The sequence below is a fragment of the Megascapheus bottae genome, chromosome 13 (assembly GCF_031878675.1).
Source record: "Megascapheus bottae isolate mThoBot1 chromosome 13, mThoBot2.hap1, whole genome shotgun sequence".
In the NCBI taxonomy this organism is placed as follows: Eukaryota; Metazoa; Chordata; class Mammalia; order Rodentia; family Geomyidae; genus Megascapheus; species Megascapheus bottae.
Genome location: NC_143521.1, coordinates 58254344 through 58276161, shown reverse-complemented (window position 1 = coordinate 58276161; position 21818 = coordinate 58254344). Strand labels below are relative to the sequence as shown.

General features: G+C 59.6%; 2 protein-coding genes and 1 long non-coding RNA gene across 3 annotated transcripts in view; 2 read left to right on the top strand and 1 right to left on the bottom strand.

Annotated features, from left to right (window-relative positions):
- Positions 1 to 21818, bottom strand: part of Sorcs2 (sortilin related VPS10 domain containing receptor 2) — a 241080-nt gene that overhangs the window by 37600 nt on the left and 181662 nt on the right. The window contains exons 5-10 of the mRNA XM_090343870.1: positions 15788 to 15861; positions 12544 to 12608; positions 10147 to 10265; positions 8936 to 9025; positions 6283 to 6462; positions 3126 to 3272 (exon numbers count right to left, since the gene is read on the bottom strand). Coding sequence (XP_090199996.1) covers positions 3126 to 3272; positions 6283 to 6462; positions 8936 to 9025; positions 10147 to 10265; positions 12544 to 12608; positions 15788 to 15861 — 675 coding nt within the window. The remainder of the gene's footprint in view (positions 1 to 3125; positions 3273 to 6282; positions 6463 to 8935; positions 9026 to 10146; positions 10266 to 12543; positions 12609 to 15787; positions 15862 to 21818) is intronic.
- On the top strand, positions 4196 to 6284 carry LOC150056017 (uncharacterized). The gene is made up of 3 exons (XM_090343869.1): positions 4196 to 4380; positions 5131 to 5235; positions 5576 to 6284. Exons 1-3 carry the CDS (start codon positions 4341 to 4343, stop codon positions 5857 to 5859), a joined length of 429 nt encoding a protein of 142 aa, XP_090199995.1. The 5' UTR covers positions 4196 to 4340; the 3' UTR covers positions 5860 to 6284.
- Positions 12266 to 20288, top strand: LOC150056016 (uncharacterized). The gene is made up of 4 exons (XR_016537420.1): positions 12266 to 13100; positions 16194 to 16617; positions 16916 to 17130; positions 19130 to 20288. It is a non-coding gene; the product is annotated as an uncharacterized LOC150056016 (long non-coding RNA).

The following is a 21818-nucleotide window of genomic DNA, read 5'->3' as shown; positions in this document are numbered from 1 at the left end:
ATCCACCCACCCATCCATCCATCCATCCATTCACCCATCCATCTATCCATGAATCCACTCACTAACCTACCTACTCATCCATGTATCCATCCATCAATCCATCTACCAGCCATTCATCTATCTGTCAATGCATCCATCCATCCATCTATCCATCCATCCACCCATCCATCCATCCATCCACCCACCCATCCATCCATCCATCCACCCATTCATCCATCCATCCATCCATGAATCTACTCACTAACCTACCTACTCATCCATGTATCCATCCATCTATCCATCTATCCATCCATCCACCCATCCATCCATCCATCCATGAATCCATTCACTAACCTACCTACTCAAACCTACCTACTCATCCATGTATCCATCCATCAGTCCATCTACCAGCCATTCATCTATCTGTCAATGCATCCATCCATCTATCCATCCATCCACCCATCCATCCATCCATCCATGAATCCATTCACTAACCTACCTACTCATCCATGTATCCATCCATCAGTCCATCTACCAGCCATTCATCTGTCAATGCATCCATCCAACGATCCATGCATCCATCTGTCCATCCATAAATCCATCATTCATCATCGACTCATGCGTCCATCCATTCATCTATCTTTCCGCTTCCTTGCTCATCCATCCACCCCTGCATCCATCTATCCATGCATCCATGCAGGACCTTTATTAAAGGGGTCTGGGGTGTAGCTCAGTGGTAGAGCACTTCCATCATAGGTATAAGGCCCTGGATTCTATCCTCAGAGGTCTTTGCTCAGCTGTACCTTTGTCGGGAGGCTTGGGTATGACCAGCAGTCCCCTGGGGACTGGCTCTGGAGCCCCCTGCTTTCCCTGCACACTGGCAGACTGGACACTTTGAGAAGAGGCCCAAGGGCGGGCCCCCTGTCTGCAGGAGGAGCAGCCTTGCCTGCTGCGGTGGAGCTCTGGCCAGGACGAGGCTTGGCAGATGTGGTGGAGGCTGCATGGTTGTTGAAGCCTGGAGGCCACATGGCCTGGCTCTACTAGGTAGCCTGACCCGTGGAAGGCCAGGGGCTGCCTGCAATGCCTGAGACCACCTCTGGTCCCATTGGCTGCCTCCACACACTGGACCGGGATCCCCAGGCCGATGGAGGGGCCTCTGAGGCTGCCAGGCGAGACCAAGGGGCTGCCAGCCCTGGTGTGGAGGAACTCAGGAGTCTGGGCGGGTGGTGAGGCAGGCCAGGCGGTGAGCCGGCTTCCCTCCTCTGCCCCTTCCCCATTCCCCTCCCTAGAGGGTAAAGGTCAGGGGTCTCACCCCAGCCACCTGGACCTCACCCCTTGCCTCCGCCTCTCTCAGAGGAGATGGTGGGGGTTTCTAGTCCGAACCTTAGATGGCTGGACAGCATTTGCCACAGGGCTTTGTCCCGCTACGGTTCTCCTGGGACACTCATCCGAGGTGTCCGCCTGGCTTCACCACTGCGGGAAAGAGCCAGGCAGGATTCTTGGTCCAAGACTCAGAAATCCCGCAGGATTTGAGCCCAGGAAGGATTCGGGGCCCGAGCTGGTGAGGAGGGCCACGGGGACTGTCCTGGCCGTGCTGTGCCCTGAACACGCGCCTATGTTCCCAAGAGTTCCGCCATGAGCAGAAAGCCCCGCAGTGGGGAGCAAGCCCCCATGCAGTTACTCGTCCATGTCCTGTAGCCAAGAGTGAGAAAACTGGGGGTGAGGTGGGAGGGGGCAGGTGTGAACACGTGGCCTGTCCCTCCATGTCCCTGCTGTGTGCACATGGGCACACTCCTGCCTGCACGTGCACACACTCCTGTGTGTTGGTAGTGGGGCTTGAACTCTCGGCCTTGAACTCTCCCTTGGTTTCTCCACACAAGGCTGGCACTTTGCCACTGAGCCACGTCTCCATGTCTAGCTTTTGGTGGGTCATCGAAGGCAAGCGTTTGAAAGACTTTCCTGCCCAGGCCAGCTTCAAACTGCAATCCTCAGACCTCAGCACCTACACGCATTCCCTGCTGTGCAGCTAAGAAGCTCTGGCGAGCCCAGCCGAGACCCCTGGCTAGCTCATTCTCATGTGCTCTGCTGGGCTCTCTGTGTGCCACCTGGGGTGCCACACTCCTAGTTTTGCTCCTCTTGTTATTTCAAATACTGGACGTAGATGTCACAAAGGTTATCTCTGCCCTGAGCGGCATCACTGCAGACAGGAATCTATTCTTTGCAAAAAAGTTGTTTTGACACATGAATGTGGCTTAACTTTCCTGATGATACAGAAGTCAGCCCTTCCGGCTCAGAGCAAGCTCATCCCTGCCTGGCCGAGGCTGCCCCGACGCCAGACTCGGCCACTGTCCAGGCCAGGGCCCATGTGGACGATGGAGAGACTGATTCTGCCACGGTGGTTTGGCACAATGGGCCCCCGTGAGACTGCTGTGGCTGGCAGCTGTGGTGCGCTGACAGGGTCCCACCACGGCAGGGTGGCTTCTGCCCTGCTCATTGGTGACATGAGTAGCTGGACATGTGTAGCTGGGCACGTGCACACGGATACACACATGCACACCGCACACATATGAACCACACACACACACATACACACATATCAATACATATACACACAGCTCCATGCAGGCTGGTGTGGATTTGTTGGAGAACATTGGCCCCCGAGAAACCAAGGGCAGGGACAGCTGCTCCCCTATCTGGTCCCCTCCATGTGCTCAGTGGGTGTGAGTGGCCCTGGGTCCTACATGGGGCCCACCAATCATGTCGAGCAGTGTGCCAGGGGCGGAGCCCCACAAGCTGGCAGGACGTGGCAGGGGGCGGAGCCCCACGGGCTGGCAGGGGCGGGGCAGTGGGTGGAGCCCCACGGGCTGGCAGGGGCGTGGCAGGGGGCGGAGCCCCACGGGCTGGCAGGGGCGGGGCAGTGGGTGGAGCCCCACGGGCTGGCAGGGGCGTGGCAGGGGGCGGAGCCCCACGGGCTGGCAGGGCGGGGCAGGGGGCGGAGCCCCACGGGCTGGCAGGGGCGGGGCAGGGGGCGGAGCCCCACGGGCTGGCAGGGGCGTGGCAGGGGGCGGAGCCCCACGGGCTGGCAGGGCGGGGCAGGGGGCAGAGCCCCACGGGCTGGCAGGGGCGGGGCAGGGCAGAGCACGTACCGGCTGGCAGTTGGTGGGCTTCCCGTTCATGTCCGTGCTGGGCGGCCTCAGGTAGTCCCAGTCCCGGCCCTTGTTGTAGGTGATGAGCGTTGTCACCTTGCCGTCCACCTTTTGGTTGGCCAGGAAGACCCCTTTCACCCCTCGGACCTGAGGCACAGCACAGGAGGGAGGGTAGAGCCGTCGGTGGGTGAAGCCCCGCCTCCCCCCCACGCCAGCCTGTACCAACCGCGGCCCAGGCCCAGCTTCCCCGGGAGCCCGGTCCCTGGGCTGCCGGGTCCTGCCGTCCAGGACCCAGCCGCCCATGACAGGGAAGCCTCGCTGCTGCCCTCCACACCCTCACCTCTGCTGTGGGACCCGCAGCTCAGCTGCTTCCGTGGGCTGCCCAGGCTTTCCTGCGGGCCTCCCAGCTCACTCCCCACCCAGAAACCTCAACCGACAGGGACACCCAGCCTGCCCTGGCCAGGCCTCTATGCCTCCACAGCTCCCTTTCTCAGAGGGCCTAGGAGGGCCAGGGTGGGCAGCGACCACAGGACCGCGCAGCGCGTGCGATGTCCTCTTCAACACGGTGTGTGTTGCACAGAGGGCCCACACCGCGCGCCCTGAGGCTGCTGGTGAGGCCTGGCGGGACAGGACGGGCGCCCTCTCCTCCACCTGCCCACGGGCAGACGCTGTCTCTGCCCCTCTGCACTCAATGTGGCAAGACCCTCACCCCTGTCCGGAGGCCCGCCAAGGCCTCGGCTTGTCACAGCATGAATTCAAAGACCCAATTTCATCAGCTCAGAGGCTCCACAGCTTGTAGCTGAACCGGTCCAGATGGGAGAGCTCCGAGGAGCCCCTGCGGCTCTGTGGAACTAGAAATCAAGGCTCTGCTTCCGGACATGGTGCTGCTGTCACACACCTTGGAAACAACGGGGAGCCAGAAGGCTGGCGCGCTCCCGAGCCCCTTTCACAGTGCAGCCAGGAAACAGGCAGTGTGGAGAAGTGGGGACCATGCGTGGGGTGCGGGCCGCCCCCTGGTTCTCATGAAGAGCAGCCGGGGCAGAGTTGCCAGCGGGGGACCCCACTGCCTTCTTCCCTGTCCCTTGCAGCTCATGGCCGTGTTGTGTGGTCTGAAGCTCCCTTGCTGAAGTTTTCCTGCTCTGTGCTTGGCCTCTGCTGAGGTTTCTGGGGCAGGGCGAGCACGTGACCGGTGGCTGCCGAGGGCTCTGCGTGACCATGGGATCCCACGGCGAGACTCTCGGAGGCTTCGCCAAAGGTGATTTCTTTAGAACCTCTCTCCTAATTTTAGCATCCTTTGTGACTGGACAGGCCGGGGTTTCCACACAAAGAGCCGCCTTTCTGGGTCACAGTTCTTTCTTCTCTCCTTTAATCTGAGCGGCGAGCAGGGCCAGGCCATGCTGTCAGCATCCTGGGGACTCACTGACCCACAGGGGAGCAGGCACGGAGCTGTGCCCTCCAGGCTGCAGGACACAGGCCTGGCTCGGGGCCAGAGGAGCCTCTGCAAGGTTGGGCAACCAAATCCTGGGGCTCAGCCAAGTGCTCAGGCGCTGTGAGGGCGAGGCAGGCAGTGCTGGCCCTAGTGCCCTGCACGGTGGACGGGGCCCCTCGGCACACCACGGGGAACTCAGTAAGCAAGGTGGACAAAGCCTGCACCTGAACTCTTCCGCTTGTCCCTCTGTTTGCCGTGGCTGTCACAGCCTAGACTCCATGAGCCACGTAATAAAGAACAAGTGGATGGAAAGAAGATAAAGGGAACCCACAGGGCAGGAGCTCCCACAAGGGGATCTGGTGCCACCCGGGAAGGCGGGCCCCACGGTGCCGGGTGAGGATGCTGCCCCCGTCTGGGCTGGAGGACGCAGTGCACCCTGGCCTCACGGTCTAGAATGGCGGCCTCTGTCTCTGCATGGGTCTCTGTGGAGCCTGGCCATGACCACGGCGACCCCTCACGTCCCAGGGGGCAAGGCTGAGTCTTCTGTGAACTGGGTTCTGTCCATGTTGGCACTAGGGTCACAGCCGAGTGGCATCTGCTGGGAACGCTGCCATCAACGTATCTTCGAGCTGTCCACGTTTCTTCTCCTGGTAGCCACGTCCAAAGTTGAGGTGCAGGCAGGTGGTGACCTCTGATGGCTGGTCCTGGTTTCCCCCACCCCCCATCCCTGGCTCTGCCCTCCTCCGTGGCTGCCTCCCCTCTTTCGCCTCGTGTCAGGACACTGGCTGCTGGGACCCCAATCCGCCAATGGTCTTTCCTTTTTCACACAAGCTCACCCCAGGGTCTGGGTAGAGGGCATGCACGCCCCTCACTCTTTCTCAGCCACGCATGCGTGCATGCATGCCCGAGGTGTGTGTGTGTGTGTGTGTGTGTGTGTGTGTGTGTGTGTGTGTGTCACAGGGCGCTGTGGACAGAACAGAGCCTTGGTGCCCCTTCCACCACCGTGCTCTTGCTTTTGCAGCAGCTACAGCTTATAAGCCCAGCCCCTCCCCACAAGGGACAGACAAGACAGCCCAGCCCAGGGCCTCCAGAGGCACCGGGCCCAGACCCAGCACTTGCAACCGAAGGCCTGCACAGGTTGGCACTGTGGGCGTCGCCCACTGGCCCAGGGCCTTCCACGGGTGGCTGAGGAAGAGCCTGCAGACAAGCAGCAGACGGGGTTGGAAGGGGATGCCGCTGAGCTGGGTGCCAGCGCCCGGAGGGGCCCAGTGTGTTTGCGGAGGGCCTTGGCCCCCGCTCATGTAAGAACCTACTTTCGCTGAGCACCGGTAGCTCCTGCCTGTAATTCTATCTACTGGGGGGCGGGGATCATAGTTCAAAGCTGGCCAGGGCAGCAAAGTCCATGAGACTCTTTTCCCCCAATGAACCACCGGAAAACCAGAAGTGGTGCTGTGACGCCAAGTGCTGGAGTACTAGCCTTGAGTGAAAAGTTCAGGGACCGCGTCCAAGCCCCCCAACTGACCACAAACCAACCCACCAACACTTCTGCAAATGTTACCACCGGAAACCTTCCCTCTCCTCATCACAGAAAGATTGCCCGGATGAGTGCGGTCGGCACGTGTCCCAGAGGCGCGCTCTCCCGCTGAGGGCGCTCCCTGGCCTGGGGTCCCTCCCAGAGGGCTGTGGGGGGCAGGCAGGGCTTGGGGGTGCAGGGCAGGCGCAGCGCACCTCCAGGATGTCGATGACCACGCTCTCCTCCGCCTGCCGAGAGCTGCGCACGTGCTCCAGCACCAGGGAGTAGTGCACGCCGCGCGCGTCCGACTGGTACAGGTTGTAGGTGTCAGCCTGGTTCCACTCCTGCACGGCCACGAACACCTGGCTCTCGTCCGTGCTGATGACCTGCAGGTCCTGGGGGGAGGAGGGGCGTCAGGGAGCTGGGTGGAGGCCAGGGGGAGGAGGGGAGGTGGGGGAGGGGGAGGGGGGCTGGGCGCAGGCCTGGGGAGAAGGCACAGCCGCCCCGGCTCTGCCCTCCCTCTCCTCTCACTCCATGTTCAGATCTAGCTCTGGAAACTGGATTGTTCCCTTTTCCCGGCTTGTCTTTATTTTGTCACCTCGTTAGGTAGTGGCCCTCGAGGGCCGGTGAACCGGGGCTCTCTGGGGCCGTGGCTGCTGGCTCTGTGTCCAGATTCTGCTTCACCCAGAACTGCCTGCCTTCCCCAGCCGCCTTCTTCCTGTGCCCTGATGTGCGATGGCGAGCAGTACCCGCTGTGCAGGGCTGGGTCAGTCACTCCAGTCCGTGCTGGGGCCAGGCTCAGGGGTTCGGAGGGGACCGTGGGGTTCTGGGGTTCTTGCTCTTGCTCCCTTTCTAGGCTTATTTTACTTTACATAAATTCACTGCAACTACCAAATATTTGAGTTTCAAGTATGTTTACGTTTTCCCCTTATTTTTAGGGATGTTTGTGGGTACCTCAGGGTTAAACAACATTTTCTCCTTTGTTTTATAGGTTTGGACAACAGTTTTCCTAATTCTAATATTTTGAAAGGAATCTTTCCAAGTAAATAGTTGAAACAGAGAGCGCAGGATGCCTACCACAGCTGCCCACGTGTGCCAGCGCTGCCAGGCCTCCGGGTAGAGAAGACCCAGCCAGGGCAGAGGCCTGGGGTACCCGGCACAGTGCAGGCCAGAGTCTGGTCTAATGCGGATGGCGGGATGGAGCCTGGTCCGTGGAGCTCAGTGTCCTGAGACCCAGAGTCTCTGGAGCCTCAAAAACCAGGCCACAGGCATCAATACGCCCTGAGGGTGCAGGGACCCTGAGAACCTGGGCCCCAGGTGTGCAGAGAGGGGCGGTGAGCCAACGGGGGATGGGCGCCCCAGCTGGGCATCCCAGCCTTCTAGCAGGCTGCCCAACAGCCCGCCTGCAGGTCAGCTTTCTGCTACTCATGCAGAGGGCAGGGGGCCCAGGGAGGGCCGGCAGAAAGGGGCAGCTTGTGGGTGGTTGTTGGAGGAGATTTCTGGGGGTCTGTGTGGAGGTTTTGGGGGGTCTGTGGGGGGACCAGAGGGACTCTCTCTTCTCCAGTCACTCATTTTCACGATGTTACTAAGGCAATGAGAAAAAGTGAAAGGAAAAGCGATGAGGACTGAGGACGGTGGGGGAGCAGGCAGGGGTCACTAACAGCAAAATCTGATTAGGGGACGCAATTAGCTGGGAGTTTGTGGGAGTTGTTGACTGGCTGTGCTTAGGAGAGCAGGGAGGAGGAGGAGGAGGAAGAGGAGGAGGAGGAGGAGGAGGAGGAGGAAGAGGAGGAGGAGGAGGGACAGACATCTCTGTGTCCAGAGGCCTCAGGAAACTCCCTCAAGGTCAGAGGACATGGGGGGCTGGCTAGCTCCTCAGGCTGGAGCCCAGCCCCACCTCAGTCCCAGGGCCATTGGGGAGGGGGGCCAAGGGTGGAGGGAAAGGCGGGGGGGCCTCCCTCCCCCTCCCCCCTCAGGATGCCCCAGCCCTGAGCCCCCAGTGCTGGCACCCTCACCTCCCCGGGCACCAAGGGCTCCTTCCTGAAATGGAAGCATTAGCTTCTAATTTACATACTCAGCCGAGCCTGGAGTTAATTTATTAAGCCCGTTCCTTCCCTTCCCTTTCTAGTTTTTTTCCCTTCTTTTTCTATTTTTAAAGGGAAGGTTAAGGCCTCAAGGACGTTTTCCATGTGGGGCTCCAGAGAGGCCTTTAGAACCCCACCGGGCAGCTCCGAGCCAGGACCCCTGGGCCTGGAGACCCCAACTGTCTCTTCTGTCCACTCCTACACGTCATCTCCAGCAGCCCCTGCCCCAGGGCCTTTGCTTACCCTGCCCTCCACCCTTGGCTTTGGCTGAAGTGACTTTATTCCTGTGAAGGGTGCTCAGGGGGGCAGTCCTTGGCTACCTGGCCCATCTCAGCCCCATGCCCCAGCTCAGACCTGCCACGTCTGCCTGTCCACTGAAGATGCCAGGCAGAAGCAGAGGGAGACCCAGCAGTTCCTGAGCCCGGCGTGGGGAAGGAGCGAGGGGAGGAAGGAGAGCCCAAAAGCCCCATCTGGAGGGTGCTGGGAGGGGCCACTCCTCCCCAGACACTGCGTGCAAGAGCTGGGGTGGGGAGACCAAGTCTGTGAGGGCAGAGTGGCAGGGTTTGACCCTGGATGAGGCTGGCACACCAGAGCTGGCAGTAAGGCCGGCTGGGAGGAGGGCAAGAATGTCTGCCCTGGGCACCTGAGTACGTACTGTGTGCACAAGAACCTGGGTACTGGTGGACCTAGTGTGTGCCTGTGGACCTACTGTGAGCCTGGAACTGGCCGTCCACAAGAGAGCACAGTTGCGAGGTGGGGCTGGCTGGCAGCGTGGCCACCTTACCTTGGGCAGCGCGTACTTGGGCAGCTTCATCAGGGCGAAGGGCCCGCGGCGGTAGGAGACGTAGTAGTTGGTCCGGTTTGTGGACGTTGCCTGATGGGAGGGAGAGGCGACTGTAAGGGCTGGAGGTCAGGCTGGCCCGCTGGCTCAGGAGCAGGCACACTGTGCAGCCCAGGCCGTGCAACCCTGGGCTGGGGGCTGGGGGGACTGCAGGGGGCTAACGTACCCCTCTCCCTGCCTGGCGGCCGCCCAGGCGAGCTCCTGGGGTACCCGCTGCCATCTTGGATGGGAAGACTGGAGGCGCTTCAGCCAAGAAAACCCTTCCAGCCTCGGAGGGAAGGTGTAACATGTACCTGCTCTGCCTGAGAAGGACAGACTCCTATCCACCCCACAAAGCTCTGTATGGAATGCCCTCTGTGTCTCCGGCATGGGGTGACAGGACACGGGGGCAAGTTCTTTCTAGAACAGCCCTGGGATGAGGAGACAGGACGATCTCAAGTCACTGAGGCGGCCACTGAGCGTGGGCGTGAGACTCAGTGGGAAGCCGCACTGGCTTGGCCAGTCCACGTGGCCAGCCCACTCGTGTGCATCACCAGAGCCAAAAACCCCCAGAGTGAAGAAAGGCCTGGGGAGGGGGCGGCAGGGAGGAGCCTGAGTCGGGCCCGGTATCTGGGGCTAGAACAACAGAGAGCAGGGCTCGCGTGCCAGGCTCGGGTAGCAGGGCTGGGGCGGGCCGCTGCCCGCTGCCCCAGGGAGACGGAGGCTGGATAGGGTCAAGTCTCACAGCCACCATCCACTGCTCTACTGGAGGTCACGTGGCTCCACCCAGCCCAGCAGCCTCTGGCACACGCGTGTGCACTGGAGAGATCCAGAAACATGGAGGATGTCTGGGGTCAGGCCGGCGGGGGTGGGAGGGTCAGGTGGGGTCGGGAGAGGAGGGGGGCGGATGGCGGGGGGAGCTCCAGGTGTCCACTAGAGCTATGTCAGCAGGGTCCTAGCGGGCCGGGCGGGCAGCGGGATGGAGGAGGTCAGGCTGCCTGTCTGGGGCTGAGTGTGTGGCCTGAGAATGCGGGAATCGCAGGCAGCAGCCCGGCTCACAGAGGAGTGGGTGGCTGGTGGCCGGGCGTGGAGAGCAACGACCCGTGGTGGCCTGTCTCTCGCTGTGGGCAGACCGGCACACCGCCACGCTGGCAGCGGGAAGGCCCGGTGCTCACCTTGAAGAAGATGTATTCGTCCTGCACGGTGAGAGAGCCCTGGTCCACCGGGCCGACAGGCGGGGCCGCGCGTGGCTCCCCAGAGCAGTTGTGGATCAGGCAGGTGACATACCGGACTCCTGCAAGGGACGAGAGCGGCCATGCGATCAGACGCCCGGCCACAGGCCCCAGCGGACCGGCGGACCATGAGGACCGAGGAGAGAGTAGATGTGAGGACGCATAACCTGTCCTGGACATGGACTCTCTAAGGCCACCACGCCGGGGGCCGTCTGGGGTGTGGGATTCGAAGGCCCAGTGCTGCTGGCCCAGTGGGGCCAAGGTCAGAGGAGCCCTTCCAGCCCTGGAGAGGGAGGCCCCGTGCCATGCCCTGCCCCACCCAGCAGGGCCCCACCAGCCCCACACTCTGGGCCCACCTGGTGGGAGCAAGGGACCCTGGGGTTCTGGCCCCTCCCCACCCCTGCCCTCAGGGGCTGGGAAGCAGCTCCACCTGGCGTGGCAGGAGGACTGGCGCTCTGGCTGCTGGGCATGGAGGGTGGGGCTCGCAGCCCAGGAGCCGCTCTTCCAGCTGGGGAGCCAGTAGGCGGCTCTGCCATGGGCACTGAGGGGTAGCAGAGGGAAGGCGTGCCACGGCCACAAAGCCGGAGCGGCCAGTCCCAGTCTCGCCCCTGCTCAGGGTCGGGGCAGCGTGGAGAGCGGACAGGTCCGTGGTGGGCGGGAAGACCCACAGGCGAGAGCTGCAGGCTCCACCTCAGGTTCTCCATCTGAGTCCTGCCATGGGCCCCAGAGAGGACCAGGCACCCGTGGGCAGGGGCATCCACCCCTCCCTCGCACTCGCCCTCCCAGGAATGGGACCTACCATCGCTGCCCCAGGCAGCCACATTCCCTGAGGGATGTTTGGTGACCCAGGTGACAGCACATTGGACTTGCTCCCCCAACTGCCCGCTTCTCACTCATCCATTCGTTCATTTACTCACTCATTCACTCGCCCAGTCACCCTTCATTTTCTCACATTTGGCCACTCGGGCATTGATTCATTTTGCCTTTTTCATTTGCTTACTCATTCACTCACAGAATCACTTGCTAACACATCCTCTTATCCATGTATTTGCTCATTTGCTCATCTTTGAACACGCATTCATTGATTTACTCATTGATTAGATCGCTTCGCACATCCCCTCATTTGTTCATTTGCTCATTCACTAGCTCATGCATTCCCTCAATCATTTATTCACTCACGCATTCACTCACATACACATTCACCCACTCATTCAGCGACAGTCTGAGAGGGGAGGGGTTGGCTGGGCGCGGGAACTGGAATATCATGAGACTCAAGAGCTCTTCACCCTGGCTGAGACCTGCTCTTCTCTTCCATTCAAATGGAGACAGATTCCAAGCAGCAGAGGTCTCAGGATGTACTCCAACACCTGCAGTGGCTGCGATGAGTGTGAGGGACCACCAACCATGCAGGAGGAGCACCAACCATGCACGGCAGACGTAAGGTGGAGGGCGGGATGTGGAGGGTGGGATGTGGAGGGCGGGATGTGGAGGGCGGGTCTGTGGAGGGTGGGATGTGGATGGTGGGATGTGGATGGTGGGATGTGGAGGGTGGGATGTGGAGGGTGGATGTGGATGGTGGGATGTGGATGGTGGATGTAGATGGTGGGATGTGCAGGGTGGGATGTGGATGGTGGGATGTGGAGGGTGGGATGTGGATGGTGGGATGTAGATGGTGGGATGTGGAGGGTGGGATGTAGATGGTGGATGTGGATGGTGGATGTAGATGGTGGGATGTAGATGGTGGGATGTAGATGGTGGGATGTGGAGGGTGGGATGTGGAGGGTGGGATGTGGAGGGTGGGATGTAGATGGTGGGATGTGGAGGTGGGATGTGGAGGGTGGGATGTGGAGGGTGGATGTGGAGGGTGGATGTGCAGGGTGGATGTGGAGGGTGGGATGTGGAGGGTGGGATGTGGAGGGTGGGATGTGGAGGGTGGATGATGGTGAGGAGGGTGGGATGTGGAGGGTGGGATGTGGAGGGTGGGATGTGGAGGGTGGGATGTGGAGGGGGGCATGCGGGGGTCTGAGGAGCATTGCGTATGGGCGGGCAGGGTCACCGTAGTTACCGCCACGTGCGTGTCTGTAGGCTGGCTCTGAGCTCTGCTGTGAAGTGGGTGGAAATGCTTGCTGCCCAGGGCCCAGAACAAATCGCTCCTTAATAGACTTTCCGCTGCAGCACAGCTCCTTGACTCTAATTTGTCCCGCAGGGCGCCAGCCCATCTAGAATTATGCCAGACCTCACACCAGCCTCTCCCCCACGCAAGGCAGCGTTCCGCCGCACAGAGGCTGGACCCGTTGGCAGGGACACACAGCGTCTGCGGGACGGCTCCCCTCCACTCACCTCCACTGAGGTCCTGTGCTTCCATGTGCACCAAGTCGGGGTTGGCGTCCACACCGGACACAGCCCTGGAAAACAGAGCGTGAAGGCTGCCATCTGTAGGCCCAGCCAGCCCTTCACACCACGTCCCCTGTGCCCCACTGCCACGTGGTCTCGCTGGCTCAAGGGCCACGGTTTGTCCAGAGGCCAGGGCCTCCGCCAGAGTCCAGGGGACTCAAGAAATAGACAGAGCCCTGCCCGTGTTCCCTGGGCGCTAGGCGCGGTTGGCCTCCCTCCATTCCCAGGAAGACTTCTGTTCATAGAAAACTGCTCGTTCCTCCTCCCAGCGCACAGGCCAGGGTGCCACATGCAGGGGGTGTCGAAGGGACCTGACATGCCAGGGACATGTGGCCCCAGGGGCTGGCTGGGGTTTCAGGCAGGATGCAGATCTGAGCCACTGCCAGCCGCTGCCCACCGCTGCTGCAGCCCTGGCTCCCGGGTCACCTTCTCTCCAGCAAGAAGCATCCCAGCCGGCGCCAGCGGCTCTGAGATCTGAGGATCTCAGTTCAAAGCCAACCCAGGTAGGAAAGCCTGCGATTCTTATCTTCGATTAACAGCTCAAAAGCCAAAAGTGGGGCTGGGAGTGTGGCCTAGTGGTAGAGTGTCCACCTAGCACGCGTGAAGCCCGGGGTTCGATTCCTCAGCGCCACACACACAGAAAAAGCCAAAAATGGTGCTGTGGCTCAAGTGGCAGAGCTCTAACTTTGAGCAAAAAGTGTCCAAGGACTGTGCCCAGGCCCTGAGTTCAAGCCCCAGGACTGGCGAAAAAAGAAAGCCAACAGTGAGGCTGTGATTCAAGTGGCAGAGCACTGAGTGGCTTTGGACAATGAAGCTCGGGGACGGCACTCAGGCCCTTGGTTCGAACCCCAGGGGGGCACCAGCAAAGGGAAGAGGTATTCTGGGGTGTCTGTGTTCTCAGGTGCTGAGACCCCTCCGGCTCTCCAGGGCAGAGTCCAGTCGCTGTCCTGACATGCCTGGCTGGACCATGCATGGGGGGCAGAGACTTGAGGCCAGGCTCCCAGGCCAGTGTGCCTGACCGGGTGTCACACTCCAGTCCTAGACCACGGCGGGAAGAGCACACCCTCGGGCTCTGCCTGGGAGAGTGAGGATGGTTCTCCTAGGCCCCTGGGGACAGATAAACGCGAGAATCTTCCAGGGCTCACTTGATAGCATGACATGCATGTCATTACCCACTGTTAACGCCTCCATCCACCCAGCCATCACCCATGCGCTCCATCTATCCAGCCATTATCCAACCATCCACCAGCCATCCAGACTCCACCCACCATATACCACGCATTTATCTACTCATCCGTCCACGCATCCACCCACCCACTCACTGACCTGTGCACCTACTCACCCACCGTCCATCCGTCCACCCACCCACCCATCCACCATCATTCTATCTTCTATCCATCTGTATCTTCATTGCTGGAGGCATGGTTCAAGCGGTCAAATGCCAGTGGAGCAAGCATCTTCACATCCACGATCCACTTATCTATCAACCAGCACTACCCAACTATCCACCCCCTGCTCCTTCCCACCCCTGCAGCCTGCCCTGGGGCCCTCACCACACCCACACCTGCCCGCACGCACCCTGTCTCCCCTCGCCTGCTCACTCGCTCACTGACCTCCTCAATCTCTCATTTGCCAACTCATCACGCTTTCACTTATCTACTCGCTCACTCGCTCACTCACTTTCTTGCTTATTCACTCACCTACCCTCCCACTCATTGACTTACAACCAGACAGGCCTCAGAGCCCGGGGGGCAGGGAGTTCGGGGACACAGGGTTCTGAGGACTCTGGAGCCGCCTTGCCAGGCTTGGGCAGGAGACCCTCCCCTCCTCGGTCACTTGCCCTGGATGCTCACAGGGGCCCCCGCTACCCAGCCTGGGGCCAAGCCCTGAGCTAAGGAGGAGGAAGGCCAAGGCAGGCGGGGGTGAGCTGGGGGTGAGAGGAGTCGTGGATGGCACATTCAGTGAGGGGCAGTGGGCAGACCTGCCAGCAGAGCTGTCAACGCCCGGGCCACAGTCACAGATCTACACTGCTGATTAGGGGCAGCTGTGAGTACTGGACTCTCGGTCCTGCGCGGCGCGGTGATGAGCACGGAGCCGCTGGCAGCTGCTGTGATGATTTACTTTGGGGTGCTGAGAGGCTGGGGGGGGGGCAGAGACAGCAACGGGCCCAGACAACAGCAGACCCCAGACACGGTGTCACTGCCCCTGCAGCAGGCAGCCACACACCAGCAAGTCACCTCAGCAGAACATGCCATCAGCTTAGGGACAGAGCTCTGCAGAAACGCCACCTAAACACACGTGCGTGTGTATGTGTGTGCATTTGTGTGTCGCCGGCTGTCAACACATTCCAGGAGGGAACGTGCCACCGGGGCGGCCCAGCGCCTGCCGTGGCGATCTCTCCCGCACACGTTTCTGAGAACTTGGACATGAAACCATTTGGTTTCCTGAGATAGCACCATGTCGGATTTAGCTCCAGTTTCCCTCCTGGCACCTGGACAGCATCTCGATGAGCCAGGCTCGGGGGACCACCCTCAGCCCAACCTAGGATTGGCTTCTCATGGACAGACTGCCCAGTCCCCGGCCAGACACAGCTCAGAGTCCCCCTGTGTCCCCCGGGAATGGCTGGGCTCGGAGGTCCTGAGCATGGGACGGCAGTTCCCAGGCTCAGCCACGGCTGTTGGAGGTGTCCATGGTGTCTGGGCCCTGCAGCAGCCCCAGGGGACAGGGATATGGGGAGGGCACACGCTCCAGGGCCAGCAGCCAGAGGAAGACCGGCCCCACGGTGGCAGAGTAGGCCTGCTGGGCCCGTCTCCACAGGCCTGCTTCTTGCTACTCCGTGGGGTCAGGTGAGCAAGCCCCGTGCCCTGCAGCAGAGCCCAGACACCGGGTGGGGAAGGAGGGCCCGGCTGGCAGGGCCAAGGGGCAGCTGAGGGTCAGGAGAAGGAAGCAAAGGGAAGTGGGCATTCCACGTGCTGGCACTGCCAGAGCCACCAGATCACCCCTCCATGTGTTAGGAAGCAGCTGAGGCCCAGGGAGAAAGATGCAGGGGGAGACACTTCTGTGCCGCTGAGTGAGAGCTGGAGACAGGCCAAGGCCAGAATCCGTCTTCCCGGCAGATGCAGGGCAGGGGAAGTGCTGAGGTGCCAGGAGCCAGGGCTGGGACAGCAGTCGCAGGGGGACGGAATCTCACCAGAACACGTGGTCTTTGGTCACTCGCTCCTGCAGAAGCGTCCACTTCTTCCCCAGATCAGATGACACGTAGAGCTGCAGGGCAGAAAGGAAATGGACACACGTTCCACCAGGGCCCAGGGCAGGTCACGGCCAGGGCCTGCAGGAGCGGAGGTGGTGTGACGCCAGGGTCCCCGCACCCATCCTGCCTCTCCAACACCGGGGAGCCAGATCCCTGGCCAGTGTCGAGGGGCCCCCAGGGAGCACGGAAGGATGGGACAGCCATCCTTACCCCTGCGGGAAAGCGGGTGCAGGCTCCCCCTTCCCGGCCACCCCCGCTTAGGGGGAACCTTTCCTGGGCTTGTGGGGATGCAGCCGTTCTAGAAGGTTCTCTGCTACACCAGGCATTGAAATCTTCATTCCTTCAGCTTCGGAGTTGTCCTTGCTGAGCCACAGGGAAGCACCCAGATCTTTCCGATCAGAGGCCTCTGTCTGGCCCCCCGCCTGCCCACCATGGCCACGGCTCCTGTCCACGGGCGCCTGGCCAGGGTCCCAGCACTCGCTCTGCCTGGCCTGGCCAACCATGCGCTCTTACTGTGAAGGGGCTCCTCCTCCCTCCCCCCTGCAGTCCCAGCTGCAGCCCCATCTGCCTCTGTAGCTCTGCGGGCAAGCCCTGCCCGGCGCTCTGGGACCAGTTCACCGCAGGCCCCTCTCTGCTGCCCGTGGAGGTCGCCTGGACTACAGATGCGGACCACTGTGTCAGTTCTGATCTCCTCAAGGTCACCAGTCACACTGGACAGGGGCGACCCTATACCTTGCACCCAATCATCTCCTAAAGGCCCAGGCCCACAGGCAGGTCCTGGGGTGTGGGCTCCAACACAGGGCTGGAGGGGACACAGGACCCCAAAACAGACATTCCCCTCCTCACCTCGGCAATCTTCCCGGCGTAGGCCTGCCTGCCCTCTGTGCAGTGTGGAGGGAAGCCCTGGACCCCAGGCCCCACGCCCACCTCCCACCTGGCCCCTGCTTGGTGGGAAGGGCAGCTCCAGGGGCTCCCTTCCCCAACCTGGGCATTTCCCCTCCCGCTCTGGGCACTGCTGGCCGGGCTCCCAAGACCTAGCCCCACGGCTGAGCTCCTCTCTCCAACCAGGTGCGCAGGCAGCACATTTTCTGAATGGATGAGCACGTTTGACTCCAGGGCAAGAGCTCACAACCACATCCCGAAGGCCAGCGAGGAAGAATTTCCGCTCTGCAGGCCAGGCATGGTGGAGTGAATCTGCCTGCCAGATTCACTTGCCTGAGCAACTGGTGTGGCTGGATGCCTATGTCCTATCCGATGCCACAGCCCCGTGCTGCCCTGGCATGGTAAGAAAACATCGCCTTCAACCTGTGTGCCTGTGTGTGCGTGCAAGCCCGCCTGGGGCTTGAACTCCAGGCTGGGTCATGGGAATCTGCTTTGCTCTCATGGTTCAATATTATTCCCATGGCTTGGCCCCTGACCACCAGCCCCCAGGGGGCCTCCTGAAACTCTCCAGCCTGGAATCTTAACCTGAATATGAAAGCCCATTCCCCTACCCTCTCAGGGGATAGCTAGACAGACCTGTGCTCAGACTCGGGACGCTACTGAACCCTCCAGCTACCTGGGACTCCCCTTACCCTTCTTGACTCCCCGACCCCTGCTGCCGCCGCACCCCACCGAGTCTCTCCTGACTCCCCTCAGGCCGCCAAGGTGTCCCTCCTCAACTCTCCGTCAAAGTCGATCTGGTGTGTTGAGGTTCTTTTCTGCTCTGTATCCTAATACCCTTGTGACTTAGTTTCCTAACACTGTTGCGTTGTCCCTGAGCTTTCTTGGCTCAAGGGTGGCACTCTACCATTCCAGCCACTGTTCCACTTCTGGTTTATTGGTGGTTCATTGGCTGTAAGAGTCTCACAGACTCTTCTGCCAGGGCTGGCTTTGAACTATGATCCTCAGATCTCTCAGCCTCCTGAGTAGCTAGGATGGCATCGTGAGCCACCAGGACCTGGCATCACTGCAAGTCTTTAAAAAGGTCTAGGAGTCTTTGTTCCTGGGATGTATGCTGGGCATGTCAAGCAAAGAGAACCAGCCCGCAGGCGTGGGTGCTGGGGAGCCATGGCGGTGAGCGGTCCTGGCAGCAGCTAGGAGTTGATTGGAGCCAGGCTGTAGAGATTCATGTTGAACGGAGCTCCTTTTACACACACACGCACACACACACGTGCACATACACACAAACACACCCCTAAGAGCAGCGATTTTCCTCTGTATCGATGAGTACACAGAGGCCCAGAGAGGTGAATTATTGGTCCAGGTCACACAGCGGCCTGTGGTCAGTGCTGCATCCCTGAGGGGTCCCAGGGATGGATTGTCACCTCTCCCCTCTCTCTAGCCTGGCCCCATCCCCTTTGTCTGTGAACTGGGGAGTGAAGCCAGTCAGACAGGAGGCTGCACCCTGTGTGGGGGTGGGGGGAGCAGGGGCTGTCACTACCCTCGGCCTTACCCACACTGATGACGCCTGTTCCCCAGCTGAGGGACAGATGCCTTCCCGACTTGATCTCGGGGGTGTTTACTGCCTGACATCAGTTGCTGTGGGCACAGAACACTTCTGCTTAATAAGACAACACCAGCACACAAACAGGAATCTGAGCCCCAGTCACCATGGCTCAACCCCACGCAGGGACGTCTGCAGGAGACCTGCAGAATTACAGAGTGGAGGGGGGCTGAGAGCATGGCCTAGTGAGGGAGTGCTCGCCTAGCATGCACGAAGCCCTGGGTTCCATTTCCCGGTAGAACATACTCAGAAGAAGCCAGAAGTGGCACTGTGGCTCAAGTGGTAGGGCACTGGCCTTGAGCAAACTGTGTCCAAGAACAGTGCCCAGGCCCTGAGTTCAAGCCCCAGGACTGGCAATAGAAAGAGAGAGATGGAAGTGGTGCTATGGTTCAAGTGGTAGAGCGCTAGGCTTAAAACGATAGAGCTCAGGGACAGTGCCTAGGTCCTGAGTTCAAGCCCCATAACTGGAGAGAGAGAGAGAGAGAGAGAGAGAGAGAGAGAGAGAGAGAGAGAGAGAGAGAGAGAGAGAGAGAGAGAGACAAGAGGAGGGGAGAGGAGAGGAGGAGGGGAGAGGAGAGGAGAGGAGAGGAGAGGAGAGGAGAGGAGGGGAGGGGAGGGGAGGGGAGGGAGTCTGCTGGAGGACAGTTGTCCCTAGATGTGCAGTAAAGGTGGTGGGAGGGAGGGAGGTAGTGGGAGGGAGGCCCCAGCCCAAGCTCAGGCAGTGTGTGTGGTGGGGGGGGGTGAGGTCAGAGGCCAGGCGTACCACGGAAGGGTGGACTGGTGACTTGTCTTCTCAGGATGACAGCTCCACCCTGACTCTCTGGGACAATGACCATGGATGGAGACCTGGCACCCATCCTCTCCTGTTGAGCGCCTTGTACTGCAAGGGCACAGAAGCCAGCACCTGGCGTGGCTCCAACTCCCTTGCAGCTAGAGTCCTGGGGCGAGAGGCACGCTGACCCGTGGAGAGTTGGGGTGAGGTTCCCAGGACATCCTTCTCTGGACTCAATGGGGCATCTGTGTCCAGAGCCCGGGTTACAAATGGCCAGTGCAAAAATGTGCCACACCAAAGACAGAAGAGCCCGATAGCTTCCCGCCTGTGGTGCGGAGGTCACAAGCTACACGGGGTGCTGGACCTGCGTGACTTCAAGACAATGTCCACCTGCACAGCACAGGCCCCTCCTCCTGCCCGCCCAGCAGTGGGGTGCTCTCTTTGATGTGGATAAACGCAGCCATGTTTTCCTTAGAGCTCCGGGATCATAGGCTTTCCTTTCCTTTCTTTCTGTGTGTCATCACCTTTCTTGCTCCAAATTGTGTTTCTGAAACACACCTCTGCAGGGAAGGCCTCGACTGCCCAGCTTAGGAGTGTTCACTCCCCTAAGTGTCTGGAAAGCAGTCCTGGTTCTGCCCAGGCTCTCATGCTGTTAAGGAGAATAGAAGAGGGTCTTGATGGGAAGGTAAGTTGAACAAGACATAAAAGTGAGTCTAGCCAGGTGCTGGTGGCTCACACCTGTAATCCTAGCTACTCAGGAGGCTGGGCTCTGAGGATCACAATCTGAAGCCAGCCTGGGAAGAAAACTCTGTGAGACTACCTCCAATAAACTACTCAAAAAGGAGGAAGCACCACTATGGCTCACATGGTAGAGGGCTCGCCTTAAGCAAAAGAAGCTCAGGGACAGTGCCTAGGCCCAGAGTTCAAGCCACAGGACCAGAAAAAAAAAAGCGAGCCTAGCTATGTCTTAGATGTGCCTGTCCATGGCTCTGCCTGCAGAGCCAGTCCCAGGCCAAGCACAGGAAATGCGAGCTGGTTGGTGACTCACTGGCAGTGCTCAACGCAGGGACTGCAGGGCCTTGAGGCTTCCCCTCCTCCCTATCCCCCCAGCCTCAGGAGGCATGTGTAGAAGCCGGTATGCAGGAGGTCTGTGCAGGCTAACGGGGTCTTGAGCGCATCCAAATTCTGACGGCATAGCAAGAGAGGGGTGGCAGGGTGTGGGGCAGCCTGAGGGAGTCAGAAAACACTGACAGAGCAAGGGCGGGCACCTGGAGGGGGGCAGGAACGGGAGACCCGGTTTGTGTGCACCCCTATATCCTGTGTACATGCCCACCTCCGTGACGCAGGCTTTGCGTGACTTGCTTTGGTCAAAGCCACCACCAATGTGGCTGGGGGGCTTACTTTGCTCCCAGAAAGAGAGTTAGGTGAAAACTTGAACCCCAGTCACCAGTGGCCACATCCAGCCAATCCCAGCAAAGCCCAGCAGAGCCCCAGCACTCCAGAGACCGAGGGTTGAGTCCCAGTGTGTGCTGCTCTGAGCCCCCTGGGACAGGCGGCGAAGGTCTCAGGGCTGCACTGCCCAAGACATCAAATGTGTTGGAGTCCAGAGCTTGGCGTTAAGGAGCTTTGAAAGGCCATAAAGTTCCCTGATGCCATTGCAATTAATTCTCCAAATCCTTCACTTCTTTACCACCTTAACTAAACCTTTTTTCCTCCCCTTTTACTTTCCTTCTAGTCTCAGAAAAAGAACCAAGGAAAATAACTAAGATTTCAGCCCCATTCATGTTTCAGGGCACCATAAATTAAAGAGCAATTGTAAAGCAGTCAATTTCTGCAGGAAAATAAATCTCTGTGATTATGCTTCAGTCTAATTACATGAAAGGCTAAGGAGAGCTATTAATATCCAGATCACATATGATCCTGGAGAAAGCTGCTGGGCAGAAGTAGCCGCAGGATAAGACAGTGCCATGTCAGGCAGCAAGGCCAGCAGCAGTCAGGGGCCAGGCCTGGGGCAGGAAGGGCTCCTCTACCAGCAGTCTCCACTGATCTGGATGATCCCTGTGGATAAGAACCACTCACCATCCACCACCCGACATCCGTAACCATCATCTATCCATCCACTCATTCATTACCATCCATGCATCCATTACCCATCATCCATCTATCATCCATCCATCCATCAGTCCATCCATCCATCCATCCATCCATCCATTACCCATCATCCATCTATCATCCATCCATCCATCAGTCCATCCATCCATCATCCATTACCTATCATCCATCCATCCATCCATCCATCCATCCATCCATCCATCCATTACCCATCATTCATCTATCATCCATCCATCCATCAGTCCATCCATTACCCATCATCCATCTATCATCCATCCATCCATCAGTCCATCCATCCATCATCCATTACCCATCATCCATCTATCATCCATCCATCCATCAGTCCATCCATCCATCATCCATTACCTATCATCCATCCATCCATCCATCCATTACCCATCATTCATCTATCATCCATCCATCCATCCATTACCCATCATTCCTCTATCATCCATCCATCCATCCATTACCCATCATCCATCTATCATCCATCCATCCATCAGTCCATCCATCCATCATCCATTACCCATTATCCATCTATCATCCATCCATCAGTCCATCAGTCCATCAGTCCATCCATCCATCCATCCATCCATCCATTA